Source organism: Sceloporus occidentalis, unplaced genomic scaffold (assembly GCF_023333645.1).
Source record: "Sceloporus occidentalis isolate IW3139 unplaced genomic scaffold, rSceOcc1.0.p SCAF_299, whole genome shotgun sequence".
NCBI lineage: Eukaryota > Metazoa > Chordata > Lepidosauria > Squamata > Phrynosomatidae > Sceloporus > Sceloporus occidentalis.
The window spans coordinates 41,590-60,831 of NW_028317279.1; the positions used below are offsets into that span (position 1 = coordinate 41,590).

The window sequence follows — 19,242 nt, forward strand, 5'->3', positions numbered from 1 at the left end:
TGAAATTAAAGTGGCCGGCGTGCACGCACCGCGCCGCCCAATGGCCATGCCTCAGCTCTTCAGCCCACCCCTTTTAAGACGTGGGACGAACAGCTGAGGCACAGCCATTGAGCCTGACTGCCGCATGACGCATGGGCGTACCTAGAGTATTTGGCACCTGTGGCAGATCCTGTATGTGGCACCCCCACACACACTTTAAAACTGCATAGTTTCTATGGTTAAGCAAACATTGACAGGGGTACAGCATAACTGCTATCATTATATACTTAGGGATTATGGGGTACCACCGTCAATGTGTGCCTAGACACTGACAATACTGCAGTACAACCCCTATCACCATATACTAAGCCAAACATTGATGTGGTGTAGGCTTATCACTTTAGTGACTGGCATAGTATATAGTAGGGATGCACCGAAATGAAAATTCTGGACTGAAACTGAAAATTCAGCATTCACTTGGCCAAAACCGAAAAAAAACCAAACCCCAAAAAACAACCTTTAAAATACTTAAAAGCAGTGGTGTCGCTACAGGGGGGCAAGGGGGGGGGCAAGGGGGGGCAATTCCCCCCGGGGGGGGCAATTCCCCCCCCTGTTGTCCCCCTGCCGAATTTGGAATAAAGTCGCAATGCGACTTTAAATCCCGTTTTTTTTTTAATTATTTCTTTTTTTTTAATGCGGAGGAGTGAGAGGGTGCGGCCCGCGTAAGATCGGCAGCCAGGGCAACCGGTTTTACGCGGGCCGCACCTCGAGCCCTGCTACTTACCTGTGGCAGGGTCTTCTGTACTGCATATAGGAAGCGGAACCTAGCAGAGTTCACGTGACATCACATGACTCTGCTCCAGTCCTGCTTCCTCTATGCAGTACCAGAGAACGCAGAGGGAGGCGCCCTCTGCTGAAGTCTGTGAGCGGCATCAAGGAGCTGCAGTGCAGGTAAGGGGGTGGGGAAGGTGTTTGAATGAGTATGCGTGATTGAGGGAATTAATCTGTGAAAGAATGCGTATATGAATGAATGAGTGTGTGTGTGATAGCATGGATGGGTAAGTGCTGGAACCTAGGCATGATGGGACTGTGATTGCTGTTAGCAATCACACTCCTATCATGCCAAGTCAGCCAGTACATGCTGAAACCTAGCTAGCTGCCCCCCTTGTGTATTGATGCTGCCAGCAGTATGGGGTCTACACATCACTTACAGCCACCCTGTACCAGCATGTACTGGCTGCCCTGGCATGATAGGAGTGTGATAGTTAACAGCCATCACAGCAAGCACAGTCCCATCATGCCTAGGTACCAGCATTTACTGGTTGCCTGGGTATGATAGGAGTGTGATTGCTGTGTGGGCATTGTGGACGCCAGGGCTGGCTTTGGGGTGTGCAACCTGTGATCTATGCCTGTAATTTAGGGGGTTTTAAATATACCTTTTAATGACGTGTTTTTATGTGAATTCCAATTGATCTATACCTGCAAAGGTGGGGTTTTGCGTTATTCTGTAGATCCATATCTATATATTTCCATACATTATTTATGTATACCTGCAAATAGTGTTTGTATGTCTTATTCAGTTGATTAATACCTGCAATGCTGTTTCCATGTATTTATTTGATCTATACCTGCAATGCTACGATTTTTATCGATTATTAAATGAGGGTTTTTTCAGAGCAAACGCTCTGAAAAATACCCCTCATTATATAAACCGTTTCAGTGACTCACAGCAGCAGCTCCTACTTACCAGGCCCTCCCTGTAATCACTGTGACAACTGGCCACGCCCCTTCCTTCTCCCAGAAGGCCAGAACCACATGGCTGTGACACTCATCTAACTGTAAGTATAAAATTAATATTTGGGCTACTGAAAGTTAGGGGAGGTGGGAGTTAATTTAGGGGCTGTTATGGTTAATGGGGTGTTTAGGGTTAATTTAGGGGCAGCTATGGTTAATAGGGTGTTTAGGGTTAATTTAGGGGCAGCTATGGTTAATGGTGTGTTTAGGGTTAATTTAGGAGCAGCTGTGGTTAATGGGGTGTTTGGGGTTAATTTGAGGCAGTTTTGGTTAATGGTATGTTTAGGGTTAATTTAGGGGCTGTTGTGGTTCATGGGGTCTTTAGGGTTAATTTAGGGGATGCTGTGGTTGATGGGGTCTTTAGGGTTAATTTAGGGGCAGTTATGGTTAATGGGGTGTTTAGGGTTAATTTAATGATGAGGACTGAGGGTTAATTTTATTAATTTATTAAAGTTAACTTAAGGTGCAGTTAGAGATAAAGGGGGGCAAACTAAGGGGAATCTAAATCCTGGGGGCAGTGAAGATTAACCCAGTACTTATTTATAAAAGTATGGTCTGTGACTCTATGAGGGGACTATGAGATATCTGGGGGGTATAAGGCATATCTGGGGAGGACGGAGTGACATATCTGGGGGTATAAGGCATATGTGGGGAGGGCAGTGTGGCATGTCTGGGGAGGACAGAGTGGTGTATCAGGGTGTATAAGGCAGACCTGGGGCCACAGTGGCATATCTGGGGGTAGAGTGGAGTGGCTTATGTGGGGAGGGCAGTGTGGCATGTCTGGGAGGCAGTGTGGCATGTCTGGGGAGGATGGAGTGGTGTATCGGGGTATAAGGTGTATCAGGCACAGTGGCATATGTGGGGGTAGAGTGGAGTGACATATGTGGGAGGCAGCGTGGAGTGGCATATGTGGGAGGCAGCGTGGAGTGGCATATGTGGGAGGCAGCGTGGAGTGGCATATGTGGGAGGCAGCGTGGCATATGTGGGAGGCAGCGTGGAGTGGCATATGTGGGAGGCAGCGTGGAGTGGCATATGTGGGAGGCAGAGTGGCATATGTGGAAGGCAGAGTGGAGTGACATATGTGGGAGGCAGCGTGGAGTGACATATGTGGGAGGCAGCGTGGAGTGACATATGTGGGAGGCAGAGTGGAGTGGCATATGTGGGAGGCAGAGTGGCATATGTGGGAGGCAGAGTGGCATATGTGGGAGGCAGAGTGGAGTGGCATATGTGGGAGGCAGCGTGGAGTGGCATATGTGGGAGGCAGCGTGGAGTGGCATATGTGGGAGGCAGCGTGGAGTGGCATATGTGGGAGGCAGAGTGGCATATGTGGGAGGCAGCGTGGAGTGGCATATGTGGGAGGCAGCGTGGAGTGGCATATGTGGGAGGCAGCGTGGAGTGGCATATGTGGGAGGCAGCGTGGAGTGGCATATGTGGGAGGCAGCGTGGAGTGGCATATGTGGGAGGCAGCGTGGAGTGGCATATGTGGGAGGCAGCGTGGAGTGGTATATGTGGGAGGCAGCGTGGAGTGGCATATGTGGGAGGCAGCGTGGCATGTCTGGGAGGCAGCGTGGCAAGCCTGGGCTCAAACGTGCATAAATTGGGGGGGCTGGTTGCGAAATAAAGGCAAGAAATGCATTTTATCAAAGTTTTTTTATTATGCTGTTTGTATTTAATATAATTTGTTTATTACATTATTTTAAATAAATGAAAAATTTACATACATTTTTTTTATCCGATTAATCGATTAATCGAAAAAATAATCGGCCAACTAATCGATTATGAAAATAATCGTTAGTTGCAGCCCTAATTGTGTCCTTCTGTTTGTGTGTGTGTTTTTGGTTATCAGTGTAGCAGAGCCTGTCCTCGGGTGTGTGTGTATAGGTGTTGGTGTGGCAAAGCCTGTCCTGGTGTGTGTTTGGGTGTTGGTGTGGCAGAGCCTGTCCTGATGTGTGTGTGTTTGGTTGTCTGTGTGGCAGAGCCTGTCCTGGTGTGTGTGTCTGGGTGTCAGAGCCTGTGTTGGTGTGTGTGTTTGGTCATCTGTTTCCTGGCACTTAACTTACAGTAGGAATTATTTAATTTATATTTATCCAGAGATAAAATGCCCTCCTGAAGTTGTAGTGACTTCAGGGGACAAAACGTTCAAGGCCCAGAAATCATTTAGTGGAAAAGTTATTTGTGTTATAATATTTATTTCAAGGATTAGTCGCACTCAATTGTGGCTTCAGGCTTCCCATGTTGAATGATCAAGTATTATTTTAGCCCAGTAACAAAAGTATAATTCCATAGCACATTACTTTTGGAAATTATGAATGCCCCCCCAGTTTGACTGTGGTATCTTGTGTGCCCCCCTATATATTGTTTCTAGAGTCGCCACTGCTTAAAAGTAACACCAAAATTAGACAAAAAAATCAATAACAATATTAATATATATATTCAACAACAATCACAATCCTATCATGCCCAGGTTCTAGCATGTGCTGGCTGACTTAGCATGATAGGAGTGTGATTGCTGTTTGCAATTTTATATATATATATATATATATATATATATTATGTGACACAATACCCCTTCACTTTGGTACTCTGTCCGGGAATCTTTACTTACACACAGTCTTTCAGGCTGCAGAGACGGCTTAGATACCAGGAGGGTAAAATAAAAGGCTGGGCCTGTTTTTATTTTTCGTCACAGGCATAACAGGAAAAATAAACAAATCAAAACAAAAGCCTTGCTCTTGTGAGCACTAACTAATACACGGTTCTCCAACCTAACTACAGTTGGACAGCTTATCCGTTCCCAACAAACAAAATAACAGATTGTATGCAATAATTGCAGCAGTCAGTATTTTTGGCAGCTCTCTCTCTCAGGGAGCCAAATGATCTCTCCTGCTCTCAGATCAGGAGGCTACTTAACTGCTTCTCCCATTAATTAGTGGAACCAGGTGAGTAGTAGGAGAGTTTCTGTGAATCTCCGGACTGGATTCTCACCTGCTGGTCTTCGGCTGCTCACAAACTGTGGAGTGGAGCCCTACTCTACAAATGCTCCACCCCAGGGACCCAAAATACACAAATAACAGACATCCAACAATTCCATTCAGTGGCGTCGGCAGGGGGGGTCAGAGGGGGCCATGGCCCCCCCTACATCATGCTGTGCCCCCCGATGTGCCCCCCCAATTGAAACGCCGTCTTTTTTTTTTAATAGATCCGGAGGAGAGAGAGAGGCGCCGAGCGGTTGCTAAGGAATAAGTTCTCAGTGACCGTTTGGCGCCTCTCACTCTTCTCCGCGACCGCGAGGCCTCTGCCTTGGTCGCAGTGCCGGCATTTCAAGCCGAGCGCCGGTATATGATGTCATATCCGGCGCTCAGCAATGAAGCTGCGCACACTGTGGCAGAACCAGGAAGACAGAGACCTCGCGATCCCGTCGCTGGACTTCTACAAGCCCAAGGTAAGTGAACTTCAAAGGGAGGGGGAGGGGGTTAGAGAGTGAAAAGAGGTAGATAGGAAGTGAGAAGAGGTGGATAGGGATAGATTGGGAGGGAGAGGGGGGGTAGTTAGGATAGATTGGGAGGGAGAGGGGATAGATGGGATAGATTGGGAGGGAGAGGGGATAGATGGGATAGATTGGGAGGGAGAGGGGATAGATTGGGAGGGAGAGGGGGTAGATAGGATAGATTGGGAAGGAGAGGGGATAGATTGGGAGGGAGAGGGGATAGATAGGATAGATAGGGAGGGAGAGGGAGATATTAACATATATTGGCAGCAGGGGCTAATAATATTTATTGGCAGCAGGGTCTAGTATTTATATTCATATTGGCAGCAGGGTCTAGTATTTATATTCATATTGGCAGCAGGGTCTAGTATTTATATATATATATATATATATATATATATCGGCAGCAGGGGCTAATATTAATATATATTGGCTGCAGGGGCTAATTTTATATATATTGGCTGCAGGGACTAATAATATATATTGGCAGTAGGGGCTAATATTAATATATACTGGTAGCAGGGTCAAATATTAATATATATATCCGCAGCAGGGTATAATTTTTATGTATATCGGCAGCAGGGTATAATATAAGTATATATCCGCAGCAGGGGCTAATATCAATATATATCCGCAGCAGGGGTTAATAATATATATCAGAAGCAGGGTGTAATATTTCTATATATCGGCAGCAGGGTCTAATATTTATATATATTGTCAGCAGGGGCTAATACTAAAGAATGAGAAATAACTGCCTAACGTGTGTGTGTGTGTGTGTGTGTATATATATATATATATATATATATATATATATATATATATATATATATATATAATAGTGTATATGTACCGTTTTATAATTGGCCCCCCTACTTTGGTCCCTGGCCCCCCCTAAATATGAAAGCTGGAGACGCCACTGATTCCATTATTTGACAAGACATCTCCCTGGGGCTGGTAAAACTATTGAGGGTAACCACCCTGCAAAATATAAGGGGATATATACACTCCCTCCATTATCATCCCCTGCTTTCTGTCACAATATATATATATATATATATATATATATATATATATATATATATATATATATAGTAATACTGTTATTGAATTATTCTGTCCAATAAAAGTGTTAACACACCAAAGCTGGACCAAAAAAATAATTGATGACAGCAATCACACTCCTATCATGCCTAGGCAGCCACTACATGCTGGAATCTGGGCATGAAAGGAATGTGATTACAGCCTCCCAATGCCATGCTATTCCCCCCACACTCACACATCCATGCTATCTGAAACCCTCATTCACAAACATTCAGCATAACACCCATCACTCTCACATACTCACTATTCCACTCTCCCTGAATCTTGTCCTACCTTTCCTCTGTCACTTTTCCTCCTCCTCTTCGTTCTTCTTCTTCTTGGTCCTTCTCAATTCCCGACGCACAGCCACAGTTGCCGCGTGCATAGTTTCTGGAGGCGTACCGGCGTGGTGGCACCCCTCAGATGAGCGGCAGCCGGGGTGGACCCCCCCTCCCCCGCCAGGTACGCTACTGGCACGACGGCTGCGTTCAATCCCGCTCGCAGCCGCTTAGTTTTGAACTTTGCGGCTGCGTTGAATGCTCGTCTGCTGTCCGTCCGTCCGTCCGTCCCGGATTTAGGGCGGCTTGGGGGGAAATTGCCCCCCCGGCCCAGCCTGCCCCTGGATCTGCCGCAGGGGCTTCGTGTGGCCCCTCCCTCAGACTTCAAAGTCTGCCATTTATAATATAGCAACGGATGCCCGATTTAAAAGAGCTTACGGTGTCTCAGCGACACCGAAATCCCGCCTCAGGGAGAGCACTAATAAGCACCGCTGCAAGAGATTTTGCCTCTTACACGATTGTCCTTTAAAAAATAAACAAGTTCTCAAGAGGGTCTCTCCAGACCATCCTGGGCATTCAGGGCCCCTCAGGAGCTCCTCCCATGTAAAAATAATTCCCCATTGATGCCACCATCAGGGGAACCATCCAGTGCCAACAGATAGGTGACAGTTTTCTTATAAAAGAATTAATCAAATAATGGAGAAAGGTTAGAGCTAGAATGGGAATCACTAAGTGGTTTACAAAAATAAATAAATATATATATATATATATATATATATATATATAATAAGTTATTCAACGGTAGGCTGGGTCACAGTGAATGTCAGGTCCCAGGTGGTCCTCTAGAACCGCTATACCCAGTGCCAGAAGCTTCCATTATAAATATGGGGGCTCTATTCAAGTAAAGAGAGTTCTCCTTATCAGTCGGAGACTAAAGAGTAAGAAAACAAATAAATGTCAAAAAATTGTTGGCATCTGATGCATAGATCAGCTGGCTGGCACATTAAAACAACAATCATGCAAGGATCAGACATTATGGCACAGCTACCCCCCACACACACACCACCACCACCTGCAAGTAAAATCAACAAAATGTGCCCCAAAAATACAAAAATAAGAAAACAGTTTTTAGAAATGGGCTCATGACAGCCTTTTGCTTTTTGTGGATTACAATTCCCATCACACTCAGCCAAGCTGATAAATTGTGAAAATTTCTCTTTCGTTATCAGAATGCAAAAAAACAGAATGTTGCAGAATCTTGTAATACCTTTTTTATTGGACTAACAGTATTTAAAATAATAGACGAGCTTTCGGGAGTCCTCCCTTTATCTCTTTCGTTATCTAAACTGTTTGTATAGTGAATTATTTAATCCTTTATTGTCTACTTTGCCCTATTTTGTGTGCTGTTGTGCAGTGAAATTAGCGTGTCATATAGTGTGCTGAATGGAGCTGAAAACAGTAAATGGGTTTCTCTGTGGGTGCATGTAATTTGTGCAAACAATCCTAACAAAATATGGAAAGGTGAAAGATATAGTTTATAGGGATTGGTGACAAACTTGTTGCATGATAATTATTATTATTATTATCCTTTATTTATATAGCGCCAACAGTTTACGCAGCGCTTAATACAATACATAAATTCAAGGGATATGACAAGACAAGAATTGACAGACTAAGACAAACCGATACATTTGGTGGAGAGATAAGTGATAAGTGTCCATGTGAAATTCCCTGGCTTGTCTTCTCTCCAAAGTTTGAGCTGTGAATTGCTAAACAGTCCCAAATTAGACAAAGGCAACACAAAATAAAATTAGAACATTTTCATGTTTGGAAAAGGGTATGGGGATGTTCCATTTTGTGCACCCGTAACTTTCGAAACTGATACAGTAATATACCCATGTGGGGTATTTCTGCAATCTAGATATGAAGCTGGATAAATCTTGATGGGTTTTCCTGCAGTTTGTGCAAATAATTCTAAAAATCATGGAAAGTTTGGTAAAAAAAAACAACAAAAATTAACAATACGGCTCCTTTTGACAGAAATTGGTGACTAACTGGTTGCATTATATGTGTCCAGATGCTTCTAGTGAAATATCCTTGTCCAAAATATATACTTGTGAGAGCATTTTGTGCTGGTGTGTTGCTAAACAGTCCCAAATGAAACAAAGGCTTCAGAAAATAAAATCTGAAAAATTCACGTTTGGAAAGGGTATGGGGATGTTTAATTTTTGCTTTGGCACTAACTTTTATATGTATATTGTGTGCATTTGGCATAAACATAGTAAATGTAATATTTGTATTAAAACCAATGTATACAATATGTACTGCAACATTATCACGGCTGACCCGTGAGCCAAAAAGGTAGATGGTTCCTAATAGCAGATGGCTACCACAAAGTCCGAGGCGAGGTACAAAGGGAAAATCCAGAAACAACGTCAGGTCACACGCAATGGTCGGGGCAGGCAGCAAGGAACGTAGGTCAAAAATCACAAAGAAGTGTACCCTGTACACAGGTAGAATCAATCAGGAACGCTTAGGTACAGAGGCAATAATAGCTTATACTTGAGCAATGATTTCTCAGTGGAAGGGGCTTTTATAGTTTGAATTTGGCGCCAAAATGACGTCATACGGAGAGACTCCTATGGAGCCGGCGTCTATCTGCAGCAGCAGGGAGTAGACGCTTCTCCATAGTAACCTGAGAACGCGTCCTCCTCCCTGCTGGTCTCCGCTGGCAATGGAGGGGGCGTGCCTGCACGCAGCCTCTGCTCGTGTCTGTGTCGGCGAGCAGAGGCAGAGAGGAAACCCGACGCCGCGTTCTGCCGTCACTGGAGCCGGGGAGAGGGTGAATAGATTTATGACAAACATATTGTATCTAAAGCCTCAATGTATATGTACTTAATGGGAAAATTTCAGTTATGTAGTAAAAAGTATCCACCATGCAAGTGTCTTTTTTTTTCTTTTGCACTTATGAATTGTATAAATTCCAAATTAATAATAAATTAATTATAGTTTATATATGTTGTTTTTCAGTCCTACTGCTTAAAGGTGAAGGAGATGGATGACGAGGAATACAGTAGCATAGTAAGTATAATAATTATTATGGCTTCTGGATTTAGGGAAAAAAGATTTGTCTATTTTTGTTTTTCACTTTTTAGAACATTCCAGAATTTGAAATTGTGTGAAGTATGAAATTGAATGTCCAGAAAAGGCTTACTAATTATTTACAATGTGATGTGTGTCAGGAACTGGGTCAATACAGACGACTGTAATGACCCAGAGCGTCCAAAGATGGTGTTCAGGAGGTATTGCGCAGTTATGGAGTTGAACAGGGCCTGGTGCAGGGCGACTGCACTCACCGGGTGGGCATCTGGGGTTGTGCAGCCACATACCAGTGCCCTGACATAGCAGCTGATGTTAACCAGAACTAGGAGATATCCTGCAGGCACCCTGGAGCAGGCATGAAACATAGCAGTAGAATCATGTGCAGGATGCCGCAGGCTGGGAGAGTGGAAGCTAAGCAGAGTACAGGTAAAACATAGCGAGCAAGCAGGACAGAGCAAGGGGCAGGGAGACCGAGCAAGGAGCATAGGAAGACAGGACACACCTGGTACAGAACACAACTAAGGACAGGGAACAAGGCAAGGAACACAGAGGATGGAGGAGGAGCTGGAATCCTCAGGCGCTTGTCCTTTAAGCAAGGATAGGACATCTTAACTGGGAGAGGAGAGAGGAAACGAAATCCTCAGATGATTCAGGGTAGGAGGGCAAAGGTACACAGAATACAGACATACATGGATACAGGACTTGCCTAGGAGATTCCCTTACATTATATGGCCACAGTATGCTTAGCCCACCACTATGCCAAAGTACTCCAATATTCAGTGGGTCCTAGCACTAAACCCTGCCTACTGAATTACTAATAAACTGAAACAAAACATTGAATCTAAACAGAAAACCAAGAAGGATATACCTTAGACTGCAGACTGAGACAAACATTACAAACGGGTGGGGCACATCTTATAAAGGAAACAGAACTGGAATCAAGGAGTCAGAAACACAGAACAGAGCATATGGAAATCCAAGAATGGATTACAGCAAAACATGGGAAGGGGTTAAACAAATGTGACAAATTATCTTTGGTGACTTAGATTCTTACACAGAAATTGGCATCTCTTTACTTGACTAGTTTAAACCCTGCCTCTCCTGCTTTTCATTACTGAGAATTTTTAAAGCAGGTCTGTCATTGAGACAGTGAGCTTATGATCTGCCACCTTTCTTGCTTTCTAGCTGTTTGTAAGTACCTGTTGTCGTTCATGATCTATAGAATTCACCCTACTGCCTTTAACTGTTTAACATTCTGTCGGACCTTGTTCGCTGATGGGAAATCTAAGCAAGACCAGGTTCCCTAGAAACCTGCTAAATAAACAAAGCACTTTGTGTGAATTAACTTTACCTGATACATATAAAAAGAGGCTAATCTCACCTTGTATGAGAGAAGGGTCTTGGCAGTGCAGAGAGGACATGTGGTAAAAATCTGAAATTTTTTGTTGTCTCCAGCCTCCATTTTTCAGGAAATGAACCTAGTTGCAGAGGTGTTTTGTAATGTAAAGTGATGGGATTGGGAGTACATCAGTGCACAAAATGCAATGCCTGAAGCCACAATTCAGTGAACAACAACAATCATTTTTTAATAAAATATGCAGATTGAAATAGAGTAAACACAAAACCTTTACTTTTCCTCTCACTGACTTCTGGGCCTAGAAAGTTTTATCCTCTGAAGTGACTACAAATTCAAAAGCCCGTTTTATCTCTGGATAAGTAAAAAAATAAATAGTTAAATTTTTTCCTACAGTAAGTAAAGCGCCAGGAAACAGATAACTAAACACACCAACACAGGCTCTGCTACACTGACACCCAAACACACACACACCAGGACAGGCTCCGACACCCAGACACACACACCAGGACAGGCCCTGCCACACCAATGCCCAAACGCAAACCCCCGACACCCAGACACACACACACCAAGACAGGCTCTGTCATACCGAAACACACACCAGGACAGGCTCTGCCACACCGACACCCAAACACACACCAGGACAGGCTCCGACACCCAGACACACACACCAGGACAGGCTCTGTCACACCGGCACCCAAACACACAGGCCAGGACAGGCTCTGCCACACCGGCACCCAAACACACACGCCAAGACAGGCTCTGCCATACCGAAACACACACACCAGGACAGACTCTGCCACACCGACACCCAAACACACACCAGGACAGGCTCTGCCACACCGACACCCAAACACACATGCCAGGACAGGCTCTACCACACTAACACACACACCAGGACAGGCTCTGCCACATTGACACCCAAACACACACACACCAGGACAGGCGCTGCCACACACCCGACGGGCTAAGCTACAGCAATTTAAAAAAAGTATTTTCCACACTGCTTTGATGTTGACCTCCCTTGTGTATCGCCCCCAGCCAGCACTTTGTGTATTTATGCCCCAAGCCTGCCTGTCACTTTAATATTGATTTATATACTGGCCCCAGCTTTCCCCCTTTGTGTATTGATGCTGCCAACACAGATAAAATGCTACCCTGCAGTATGGGGGTGTATATGTGACTAGTTGGTTCCTTCCATGAGTCTGTACATCCTTCATACTGCAGGGCAGCATTTTGTCTGGGCTGGTCATCAATATGTAAAAGTTATATGTGTCCTGGAAAACATGGCCGATGTGGTCAACCTAATGCCCCCACACCCTTGTGTATTGCCTCCAGCTAGCCCCACATTGTATGTTTATCCCACCACCCAGCCCCCCGTTTTGTATTGATTTATGTGAGGCCCCCAGCCAGCACCCCCTTATGAATTAATGCCCCCCTTTAATATCATGTGAGCCTTGGCACCCTGATTGCATTCACAAGATCTGCCCAACATCCAGGTTGGAAGCATAGGACTTGCCAACTTTGCCCCAAACAGCCTTCATGTGGCATCCTAGCTTCTAACAGCCTCCCTGTGCATTCATATATTCATTCACTTCTTCACATATACTCATTCATTTCCTCAGTCACGCAGTATCGTTAATACAGCCTCCTCCACCCCCTTCTGAACTGCAGCGCTCGGTATCGCTCAAAGACTTCCGCAGGTGCCGCTGTTTCCCTCTGTGTTGCTCGCACTCCGTGCAAACAACTTCTCTTGTACCGCTCAGAGAAGCAGGAACGAAGCAGGGTCGTGTGACGTAAAGTCATGTGACTCTGCTGGGTTCCTGCTTCCCCTGGGCGGGACAAGAGATGTTGGTCTCACAATGTGTGCGAACAATGCACAGGCAAGCAGCAGGGCCCCTGCAGAAGTGATCACGGTTGCTGTGGGCTTTTACCCCTTATTAAAGACGGCCAGCCATTTTCTTTAGATTTAGGGAAGCCTGGGGGGCAATTGCCCAGCCCACCCCTGGTTTCAGGAAACTGAATGCTTTAGCTTTCATTTCCCACTTTAAAACATGTCTTTTCGCCGGAATTTCTGAATTGAATAGTTGTAACGATGGACATCGGTGAAAGATTATGTGAGTCATTTGTATAATCAAGGTCCACAGGAGAAACCCTCCATTCCCTCCACTTACAGGGAACTTCTTGCTTTTTGGGGAGCACTGAGATGTTGATTGCACTTACCCAAAGCTATGATGATTCATACAGACAACAGCCCAGTGGTTCCTTATGTCACTTGTCAAGTGGTACCAGAAGTTATCAGTTAGAATATCTAGCGCAGAAGATAAGTCACTCGGCAGCAGTAAACCTTAAACACCTCTCATACACAAGAGACTGTTTGACAGAACAAAAAAATAGAACATTTCTTCTTGCTTTGACAAAAAGTCACTAAATTAAAAGTACTTAAAACGGTTCTCAAGACTTGAGAAGGAGACATCCCTTTGTTACAATAAAATCTTGCTTTAATGTTCTGAATGGTGCATTCAATAATTCTTCAAACCTTTATTTGCTTCTTTTTCCATCACATCGAATTAACTTTTGAATCTCTAGAGGAAATTGTGGCTTCTTATCTGGGAATTTATTTTCCTTGTCTATCCTTCGGCACCTTCCCATCTGGAGTAGGGTAGGAGGCACAGAGCTATGAAAGAGAGTGTAAAAAAAAAAACAAAACCTGCTTGCAAAAGAAATGTTAAAAAAAGATGTTTATTTGATGGGAACCAAATGTGTGCTGTCAAAGGATAGACAAGCAAAAGGAATTCACAGGTTAGAATTTACAATTTCTATGTCATCTTTTGCAGCACAGGTGAGATGTAGCAAAGAGAAAATGGGGGATCAGGAAATGGCTGCTTCTAGGACTCGTGTGCCAAAGGCTGCATCTGCAGATGCGGAAACGTCAGGTCTATTGCGGTTAGAGAGGGTATGCAGATTCTTTCAAACTGCAGCTTTGCATATTGGGTCAGAAGTAGCTTCAGACTTTTCCACCCAAGATGTGGAATGAGCTTTTAAATGTGAAGGTGGATCTTTGCCTGACAACTTGTAACATTTTCTAAGATATGAAAGGAGAGCAATAATTTAGGTCTGAATTCTGCTAGCTGTTCTAGCAGAGGTAGGCCATCTTTAGGGTGAGGCATCTTGTAGTGGTTCAGATGGAGGCCCTCCCAGAGCTCAGACTCATTTCCAAAGGAAAACATTTACCTAGTAAGTTTCCAATATGGGTACTTTCACTCCTGGATGATATGAGAGGTCGCGTCATGCACCAGGAAAGTATTTTTTGTGAAACCGTGAAAAAGACTGTATGCCTCGCTGTTGCAGGAATGGTCAGGATCAGTAGCTGAGGATTCACAGTGCTGAACCCAGACACGAACCAGAACAGGCGTCTAGGACACGGGTACAGCTGTCCACAAACGAAGTCGAGGTCAAGGATTGGAGAAGTCAGGATAGCCGTGAGACGTAGCCAAGGTCGAGGATTGGTGAAGTCAGGATAGCCAAGATCAGAACCAGAACAAACAGGATAACTGTGAAGCACATGCAGAGCCCAGAGAACAAGCAATGAATCTCTTTGACAGGCAGCTAGTGGACAGCTAAGGAGCCCTAAAATAGGCCCCAAGCCAAGTGCACAAATTGCAGAGAAATGGCCTGCACATGTGTATACTGCCACAGGAGTAAATAGTCGGCTATCATTGGAGTGGCTTGCGCATGCTCAAGGTCCGGCGGCATCTGCGGGAGGCTGCTGCGGCCGTAGCAGTGAAAGAATGAAACCCGGTGTCAAATAAAATGAATATATGTGAGAAAGAGAATACTTTCCTTTCCTTTGATCGGGTTTACAGCTGCAACCCTAAAAACACTCTCCATGGAATGTTGAAAAATGGTACAAACACGACTTCTCTCTAGGGGCGCCCCTAGACAGAAGTCGCGGCCGTAGCAGTCACAGGTAAGGCGGGATGACAGTGTAAACCCCAGGGAGATGCTTATTTTGGCATTTGGGTACAGGTGCTATCCAGAATGTAAATATGGGTCCCTGGGGTGGAGCAATTGGAGAGCAGGGTGGGCCAATGCTCCGTTCCCCCATTCTGTGGAAATTCCATGCCGGCTTTTCCAGAAGGCATCCCTGAGCCAAGTGAGGCAATACCTGCCTAGACATTTGTGTGCTGTCTGGGGGAAGTTTTCCAGAGCCTGGCGTAGCTGGGTCTGGCTGGGAGCTTGAGGTAGTGGTTGATTAGGCTGGTCAGTCTGGACCAGCATAGTTCAGTTAGAGAGGGCTCCAATTGGGAGCTAGGTTTTCTTTTTATGATTTGGTTTTTGGGGTTTGTGTTAAAAATAAAGCGCTGTTTTGTTCAAAGCTGGTGTTCCCGACTCTGATTGCCCTAGAGGACTGTACTTAGGACCCCTAAAAGCGACATGTATGGCCCTCATGCTACAGGGTTTGTCACAGCGGTTACACCTGTCTTCCCACCTTTCCCATATCCAGGGCTGATCTGACTCCTGAGATCAGACAAATTACTGTGTTGACTGGAAAAAGTAAGCCTCCTCAGAAACCTCACCCTTTCTTCAGAGGAGAAATCATAACATAAAAAAAATCTGGATCCCATGTCCAAACCGTAGAGAGCTGTGGTAAAAGGTGAGAAGCCAAAGGTGGATACGGATGAGAAGGATGTAAAGACTACAGACGTATTCAAAAGTTTAGGGCTGCAACTAACGATTATTTTAATAATCGATTAGTTGGCCGATTATTTTTTCGATTAATCGATTAATCGGATAAAAAAAAAACAATATGCAAATTTTTTGTTTATTTAAAATAATTTAATGAACTGGATGTTAAAAAACAACTTAAAATTTACATTAACATTCTTATTTTGTTATGATGTAATAAAAAAACAATATTTTCAAAGTACAAAAACCCAAACACAATATTTATGAAACAAAATAACCCCAAACATTCTGAAAAGAGGTGGACTATTACTGTTCAAGAAACTTTGCACCCGGCACTTTGCACCCGGCCCTGGCACTTTGCACCCAGCACTTTGCCCCACCCCTGGCACTTTGCACCCGGCACTTTGCACCCGGCACTTTGCCCCAGCCCTGGCACTTTGCACCCAGAACTTTGCACCCAGCCCTGGCACTTTGCACCCAGCACTTTGCACCCAGCCCTGGCACTTTGCACCCAGCACTTTGCACCCAGCCCTGGCACTTTGCACCCAGAACTTTGCACCCAGCCCTGGCACTTTGCACCCAGCCCTGGCACTTTGCACTGTGCCCCTGCACCCAGTCTCCAACTCTGCCCTGCACCCAGCCCTGCCCCCACATTCTGCCCTGCCCCCACACTCACACCCTGCACCCACTCTGCTCTGCACCCACACTCACACTCTGCCCTGCACCCAGTCTCCAACTCTGCCCTGCACCCCCACCCCCACTCTGCCCTGCACCCAGTCTCCTGCCCTGCCCCCACACTCACACCCTGCCCTGCATCCCCACCCCCACCCTGCCCTGCACTCAGTCTCCTACCCTGGCCTGCCCCCCCCACCCCCACTCTGCCCTGCATCCCCTGAAACCCCACCCCCACCCCCGCGAATCGCTCTGTGCGAATGGAGCCACTCGCACAGAGCGGTTCGCTCTGTGCGAACGGAGCCACTCGCACAGAGCGAACCGCTCTGTGCGAACGGAGCCACTCGCACAGAGCGAACCGCTCTGTGCGAACGGAGCCACTCGCACAGAGCGAACCGCTCTGTGCGAACGGAGCCACTCGCACAGAGCGAACCGCAACTAAAAGAAGGCGCGTGTAGCGGAAGCGGGGAACGCTCGCGGAGGTAAGTAAAAGGAGCCGAGTGCTCCAACAACGAATCGATCAGTCGATTAATCGATAACGGAAATCGTCGACACCGATTTCCGTTATCGATTATTATCGATTTTATCGATTCGTTGTTTCAGCCCTACAAAAGTTAATTTGGTCTTCGTTCATGATAACAATTCTGATCTAGATTCAGATAACAATTCTGATCTAGATTCAGATTCAGAACATTGTGCACAAGCTTAACAGGTCTTGCGCTTAGGGTCAGCAAGGTCTATAGAGGACGTACTGGGCAAAGGCACAGAAAGTAGGAGACTAAGCAAAGCAGAAAACCTGTCAGCAGGCAGCAAAAACAACAGAAACAGAAGTGCACCAAAAAAAACAGGAAAGAGGCATTTAAACATCCTTTCCGGCAAAAAACTGTGTATGATCAAGCATCCTGGTGCCGTGGTGACCACTCACACATGCTCAGAATGCGAGCAATGATGGAAAGTGGAGGTAGCGGAGCCTGAAAACATGAGAACTCCGGAAAGCCTTGTCACAGGCTGACTGGCACTGAGGCCTACCCACTCTGGATCCACCTATCTGTTTTAGTGACTACAGTAATGCTTTAGCAAAATCTAAATCAATCACATACACTGAAAATCCCTGCTTTAAATGTTTACTCACCTCGTCATGTAAACTAGTTAAGCTAGTCTGTCATCATCAGTCCTTCATAAAACAATGGTAATTTCTACTAATGATACTGTTATGCGTACAGAACCATTGTTCAACTTTTCAGCACTATGTGAGTTACTTATTTTTTGTGTTTCCTTCATCTTGTATAAGAATCTTAATACATCTTAAGTGAAAGGTTTTGTTTATAATGAGCAACGTTACTTTGATTTGTTAGAATTTAATGTATTTGGATTCTTGCTGCACTTCATGTGAGCATGCAGCTCATGTGAGTTATCCATGTTGTTTTTTACAGTGACTTGTACTAATTATAGTTGGGAAATTTTTATTTTGAATATTATTCCTTAACAAGCATTTAAATTATTTCCCCGCCATGTCAAGATGTGTCTGTAATTACCATATTTAAATATTCTTAATGTATTAACCTCTACCAGTTCTGCTGAGAGGATGTACCAGTTGACTACTTCCTGTTTAAGCGCACTTTCCCCCTCTAAAATGGTTATGAAAACTGTGTCCAGTCCCAGTAAAGTGTTCTCTTGCATCCTGACTGGTGGAAGATCATTTTCCCTTAGGGGAGAACCTTTACTTTGAGAACCGAAGCAGCTCCCAATCATTTAGCCGGCTATCGCTACAAGGTCAGTGACAATGGCCAGGGACATTCCACAAGACCCCGTGGCTTTCATCACGCATATATGACCGGATACATGTTCATTCAATTAAATGCTATTTATTATGCCAAAACATATCAAAAGTATTTACTTAGCTTTGGTTTGTGCAGCAAGCATTGGGGAAACACCTTGTCAGCATCAGCCAAAGCCCAGGATCAAAAGTACAGAATGGCTATACAAAGACACGCAGTGAAACCTTCCAGTAGAGATTAGAATTTGAGCAACAGGGTTTTTTTTTTTTATCTCTTTATAAAGGATGGTGGCAGTGCATCCTTATCTGAATTAACAGAATGGATCTAAAATATATTATATATATATATGTGTGTGTGTAAATAAGGACCACAATCGCCTTCTCTGTTATCAGATTTTCATCTTGACCCTTTAACCTTGACCTAAAGTAAAAATCGCCGTTCACCTTTACTTTAGTAGGAGGTTAGCTAGTATTTTTGTTATTAGTGTTTGTTCAGTGTTATTAACCGTATGTCTCTAGTAGGTATCTATGTATAAATATATATTTATATATGTATTTGCAGACACTGGGAGAACCTTTGTATCGTGTCAGTACTGGTAATTATGAGTACCGACTTATACTGCGATGTCGTCAGGAAGCACGTTCACGTTTTGCAAAAATGAGGAAAGATGTCCTGGAAAAAATTGAACTACTTGACCAGAAACATGGTGAGTGCGGAGACTACTAGTATGACCCAAACATACTGTACAAAACTATTCATCTTTGTGCAATAAACTTTATAGTGTCTCTGTTGATAGGACATATTTCAAAAAATGCAACTAATGCACTCGTTTTAGAAAGCAATGCTTATTTGATACATACACACACTTCTAAGTGGCTGGTGACAGAAGAGGTGGTAGGGCAAACTCAATGCCATTAGCAGACACATAGACAGAGAACCATTAGCAGTTGTCTGAAAACGAAGGGACAGCTTTATACGAAGCAGAAAACAGATAGAACAACCTTGCCATTCATTATTATGGAGATCTAA

At 44.6% G+C, this 19,242-nt stretch overlaps 1 protein-coding gene across 1 annotated transcript in view; it reads left to right on the forward strand.

The window, feature by feature from the left end:
- Window positions 1-19,242, forward strand: part of LOC149275150 (PRKCA-binding protein-like) — a gene marked incomplete at its 5' end in the record, with an annotated part of 100,792 nt that overhangs the window by 37,807 nt on the left and 43,743 nt on the right. The window contains 2 exons of the mRNA XM_089504943.1: window positions 9,649-9,699; window positions 18,775-18,919. Of these exons, the coding sequence (XP_089361069.1) occupies window positions 9,649-9,699; window positions 18,775-18,919 (196 nt within the window). The remainder of the gene's footprint in view (window positions 1-9,648; window positions 9,700-18,774; window positions 18,920-19,242) is intronic.